The sequence below is a fragment of the Notothenia coriiceps genome, unplaced genomic scaffold, assembly GCF_000735185.1.
Source record: "Notothenia coriiceps isolate Sejong01 unplaced genomic scaffold, NC01 NC01_scaffold00037872, whole genome shotgun sequence".
Lineage (NCBI taxonomy): Eukaryota > Metazoa > Chordata > Actinopteri > Perciformes > Nototheniidae > Notothenia > Notothenia coriiceps.
This window is the reverse complement of record NW_011370573.1, coordinates 1,168-6,941: the sequence shown is the minus strand read 5'-3', so window position 1 is coordinate 6,941 and position 5,774 is coordinate 1,168. Positions and strand designations below refer to the sequence as shown.

General features: G+C 40.0%; 1 protein-coding gene across 1 annotated transcript; it reads left to right on the top strand.

The window, feature by feature from the left end:
• Positions 1 to 371: 371 nt before the first annotated feature.
• Positions 372 to 4,911, top strand: ppp1r11 (protein phosphatase 1, regulatory (inhibitor) subunit 11). The gene is made up of 3 exons (XM_010797372.1): positions 372 to 674; positions 2,371 to 2,479; positions 3,288 to 4,911. Exons 1-3 carry the CDS (start codon positions 597 to 599, stop codon positions 3,470 to 3,472), a joined length of 372 nt encoding a protein of 123 aa, XP_010795674.1. The 5' UTR covers positions 372 to 596; the 3' UTR covers positions 3,473 to 4,911.
• Positions 4,912 to 5,774: the final 863 nt, after the last annotated feature.

Here is a 5,774-nt window from a genome sequence, read left to right as displayed (position 1 = left end):
ATAATAATTGTCATTTCATATCACTTTGTTTTAATATTCTTTTCCCATTATTCTCAGCATGTGGATGCTGTTTGTTGACGGACTGTTAAACTTCACGGTGCACCCGGAAGTGACCGCTGTCCGTCTGTAAATATCTTCCCCACCACATTACTAATGCACGGAGCATCCTGTTTACTTACAAAATAAAATGTCCTTTTTGTATAATGTTCACCAAATAATGCAATATTAATGTTTTCAATGCTGGTTCATTGAATATAAACTATTATGACATAACAAAGTGATTTGGGCTGATTTGTGTGACTCCATAATTGTATAGTAGGAGATGATGGTTTTGACCTGAAAACATTCAACTTCCGCTTAGAGTCTGACTACACCTCCTGCAGCTTGACTGTTGTTAGCAACATCTCAGCATACTACTGAACGCCTCATAATCTTCTGGTCAACAAGCTTAATTCACTTTGGGATTTTAAAAACCACGGTTCGCAAGGTGTAGCCGTTAACATCACGTTACAGACGCTGTCTATCACTGACGGTCCACTTTGGTTCCTGGTATTTTATAGCTAGCTAACGGTAGCGTTAGCAGAGCAGCTACAGGGATGGCGGAGGTTCCCGGGACTTCGAGTGAGACGATAACGGAGACTGTTCAGACGAGCACGCCGCCGCCGCCCCAGCAGGTACAGGGAACTCTGCTAGCTAACAGTGGCTAGCAGCCAGCTCTGTTTGAAGCTATACCAGGCCCTCACCTTCTCTGTGTCATGCCTGCTTGTCCGCCTGATGAAGCTACCGGGCCTAATGTGGTCATTACGCTATCTCCTGTAAAATGACAGCATGTTTAGGGTGTGACAGGACAGTGAGCGGGAATCCTGGTATGTGCAGGTTGTTCTCATGTCTGCATTAACAGTGGCGGCTCTCTGGAGCTTGTTCAGGATGGACTCTGAACCCAGTCACACCTCGGACTGGTCTCAGGTCTGACGGCACAGACAGAAACACACTAACAGCAGCAATATCACGAATATATCATATATCACATTCAGACCTGAGGCATGTGTCTGGTGTACTTATAAAGTGTATGCAAGTATGTGCCCATATGAACAGTCATGCAGATGCCTGTTGTTACTGGATGGTCTTTGGTCCTTAGTTCCAATGACTGGAGATTGTATAGCCTCATCTTATAATTCTGTTTAAGATAAGAAGAAGATGACATACAGAGCAGGTGTTGAGTTCAAAGTTAAAATTGTACTAATTTGACAGTCGAAAGGCACACGTGCAAACAGGACTTAGCAGTGTACAATTGGTAAATTATTTTGGTCATGGTTGATTTTAATTACTTTATACACTACTAGGTAGCTTAACCTATAATAAGGAGTACAGTATGAGTATAATACAGTACAGCTCTGGCAAAAATTAAAAGGCCACTCCAAATTCTTCTTAAATCTCAATCTCTACATTCCATCCCAGTGTCTGTTGAATTCCAACACAGAGAAATGTTATCAGTAGTTTATAGAATAAAATCAAATAAACATGAATTGTACTGAAACACATACCTATAAATAGTACAACCAGAGAAACTGATAATGCTGCAGTGGTCTTTTTCCAGAGCTGTATGTAGAAATCATGACTGTGCATGTGCCTGGCCTGGGTCTTTTTCTCCAGATTGGTCTATGCCAATAAGTGAAGATTGTATTGCCTCAGCTTCTAATTATATTTTAGATAAGAAAAAGGTGACACACATGGGAGAAATGTTCAGTTCACCTTTTACTCTATTGATGCACATTTTACATTCCTATACAGATAAGGCCCGTAAAACGCACATGCACAAAGGGTCAGAGCAAAGGGGCCCCCCTGGATCAGTTAGGGGTTTGGTGTCAGGGCATAGAGATTCTCCAACTTTGGTCCAACAGTTGTTTTAAGCTCTTTCCACTTCCAACGGGTCGACACCCCCTTCTCAAACCCAGGTCCATAAGTAATGGTTTTCTAAGTTTTGTGTTGACAGTTGGACCTTAAAATCACATGACTTGGTTCAGTTGTTCTAAAACTGTAAAGGTCAGAGGTCCACCAGCAGATGCTGATCATCTTAATATAATATGATCCCTGGTACCACACACACAACAACACAAACTGTAACTATACTGTTGTGCGATGACACTGCTCATATGCAATATACATGATATTCATCTTTTAGAAGTGAATATTGTCACTGCCAGCTGATACTTCCTTACTTAAGTCTGTAACAACACTGCTGTGTAGTAACACTGATTATATTTCACTTTTTTAGTTCAGAGCTAGTTGGCAGTTAGGAACCAGTTGTTTTTCCACCGTCATGACATCACTGTTTACGTCGCTATAAGCAGACCTCTCATTTGTTTACAGGAGGGACGCAGCCTGACAATCAAGCTGAGGAAGAGGAAGACGGAGAAGAAGGTGGAGTGGTCCAGTGACACCGTCGACAACGAGCACCTAGGAAGAAGGTCCTCCAAATGTGAGTCCTCCTGATCATCACAGACTGATATGTAGATAATCGTGTGTCTTAAAAACAGCAACTGCTAACAAGTGTCTAAATGAGACCACTAAACTTCATCACACCCAACATTAGCCGCCTTTAGCTTAGCGGTGTTGACGTGAGGTCATGTAGTTCCTTTATAGCCTCATGTTAGCTTTTTACTTCTGGTGATTGCATTTGTTCTTAAAAATCATAAAGGGGGGTTAATATGTAGGGATTACCCAGCCGAACAAAATGTGTAACTATTATAAATGTATGTTTTCCAAAAGGCTCAAAATGGAATGGAAAAATCCCAATAAAGTGACAGTGAACTCTTAAACACTTCCTTAGAACCTGTATAGTACAGTTTACCTGCCAAATGATGATCCTGATTACTTTCATCTTGAAAATAACAATATATGCATAAAGGAGCTACAATATGTAGCGAAGGACAACTGACAAACATATTATAGTTAAAAATGATTAAATGGTATGTGAAAATATGTCATTATCTCCTCACTTTTTCCTCAGATTGCAATTCATATCAGAACTCAGACACGTTTCCCTCACATGCACACACAGGTGTTAAAGGGGTTAAACCTCCTGCTGCCGCTCTGCTGGATTCATCAAACAAAGTGCTGCAAGCTATTTTTACCCCATGCTCAATTTAGTGTGTGTGTGTGTGTGTGTGTGTGTGTGTGTGTGTGTGTGTGTGTGTGTGTGTGTGTGTGTGTGTGTGTGTGTGTGTGTGTGTGTGTGTGTGTGTGTGTGTGTGTGTGTGTGTGTGTGTGTGTGTGTGTGTGTGTAGGCTGCTGTATCTACGAGAAGCCTCGACAGTTCGGAGAGTCGTCCTCCGAGAGCGAGGGAGAGGACGATGATGAAGGTTGCGGCAGCGCTCACTGCATCTTGGGCCATGGCAGGAGAGATAATGGACAGACGGGGGGTGGGGGGGCCATGGCGCCCCCAAACTCTGGGGGGTCACACAGCCACTAGTGTGGGGGTCTCGCCACGACAATGACACGTACAAACTGCACTCTTTTCTTTTAGTTTAGTCCATCCCTGAGCTGCAGAGGAGGCAGCACAGACACAGGGATTACTGAGTCAGCATAATTACACAACCTGCTCTCTAAAAAGATGCATGCACAGTCAACTGACATGCATCACATGGAATAAGTCAAAGTGTTATGGAGTCATGCTGTGATGGCGCTAGATTTGAAAAGGCCAGTCTTTCTGCATGTGTTGGTTCCTTTACTGCAGATCACTCAGTATCTCACTGCTGAGCATTTTCCAAAGCATGTAGCATTTGAAAAGCGTTCCTGATTTCCATTGATATCCATTTACTTAACTCTGCTGACAATAAACTCCGAGGTGTGTGATCCATCATAGGAACGCTGTCAGAGTGCAGCGCTGCAACTGCCCTTTGTTTTCTTCATTTGCTGAATATCTTCTTCGTTATTTGAGCAGTAATATTTGTATATAAATGTGGGAAGAATGTCTCTCACTCTCCACGACTCAAGGTGACGAACATTATTCAAATATGCAGCTTGTATGATAAAGAAAACACACTGCAGAGAACAGGGACTGAACATATGGAAATATTTGCTGATTTCTTTTCTCTACTGATAAATTCATTAAGAAATCTATGTAAGAGGATCATGGCCACTTCCTAACATAAGAATTGATTTGGGCCTGAGTTTTTTTTTTTCAGAATTCTGAGATAAGTCATCATTAAAATGTTTTTTTTAACTTTGGCCAAATCAGATGAAAGTCTAAATTCTGAGATTACATTTAGAAATCTGAGCAAAAAACTCATTTGAGAATTTTTTAACAATTCCATTTTTTTTGTACTTTTGGTCACATCCCAAAAGAGTGTTCTCATGTGGCTCCTATCCTCTTCTGCAGGAATCAGTTCAGCTCCATTGACCATTTTTCTTTCTTAATTTATTTATTTATCATTTAGTAAGAATGTAGGGTGATGTTTTAGACATTTTCTTAATTAAATGGCGTGTTTATTCCAGAAACATTTAACAACATATTTGCTTCACAATTGTATATGTAAATATATGTAATCACCGCCCAATGTTAACTTCCAGTGTTAAAGAAAACAAGCCTTCACAGAAGTGATGTGTGTTCTGCACAAAGCTTTGGAAAATGGTCGGCAGTTCTTTAAACAATATTTCATTGCCAAAGTAAACTGAAATATGTAAAAAAAGAAAACCACTATTGACATATTGTGTATGGTGTGAAGTGATGTGGACTATTGAAATGCTCCTGTACAGCTGATATTGTGCTGACTCAGCTTTAAGCATGGCAGCCACTGTAACCCTTTAACATCATTTGAACTCCAGTGCAACACAATGCCAATGCTTGTCACAAAGTTTCATACTGCCTATTAAAGAATTCTCTGTAATTCTTTGGGAAATGTTCCTCAGCAGGAAGTGTTTGTAATTTGTCGTGAAGAAGCTGAAACGTATAAAAGCTCTGATGATGATGATGCAGAGGTTAGAAACAGAAGCTCTGGCCCCAGCTGCAGGGACACTTCCTGTCTGAGCGGGGTCTCAGTGTGTTTTCCTTTCCACAGCACATGTATTCACATGTTGGTTTCATTCTATTATGCCGTCACTAACAGCATATCTCACTTTATTTTTGAGCTCAGTCACTGTTTGCTGTTTCTGATTGGAAGATGGAATTGTTCCGATTGTTAAAAGAACACATTGCACAAAACTGTAATGACATATTACTCCGTTGGCTTTAGCACCATCACTGTTACCTCTTCACGATCACTTCAATGATTTAACACAACACTGGGGTTTTCACTTCTTCCAACCCGATTGCTTAGAAGATGCTTTACAGTAATGAAATAATATATAAGACATAAAACAAGTTCAAATAATTCCAACACATTGCATCAAGGTCAATCAGGAGATTTCATTACAATCCTTAAAAGGTTTTAAAGTGCCTTCAGCACCTCTCCATTATTAAAAGCATTAATAGTTTAATTTCAAAGCTAGAATTTCAGACTGGCCAATCAGCATTTAGTTAGTATATTGATGTTTTATGAAACTTTTTAAAAACTACAGATATCATCATTATGAACCTTGACATGGAGCATAGTTCTAAAGTGAGATTATGGAGCTGAGATACAACACAATTGAAAATATCCATATCATAGTCAAATCCTGATATTGTCTTATATTGTAAAAAAGTAAAAGATTGTCTTTAGTTTAAAGGCTGCGTAACAGTGAAGTGTTGTTTCATTGGTTATCACTTAGTCTATATTTCCTCTTGACTGATG

Bases quoted from the DNA above. Each gene is read 5' to 3' on its own strand.
- ppp1r11 (XM_010797372.1), top strand. From the start codon at position 597: ATGGCGGAGGTTCCCGGGACTTCGAGTGAGACGATAACGGAGACTGTT. The intron at 675-2,370 runs GTACAGGGAACT...ATTTGTTTACAG, and splicing joins CGCCGCCGCCGCCCCAGCAG to GAGGGACGCAGCCTGACAAT. The intron at 2,480-3,287 runs GTGAGTCCTCCT...GTGTGTGTGTAG, and splicing joins AGGAAGAAGGTCCTCCAAAT to GCTGCTGTATCTACGAGAAG.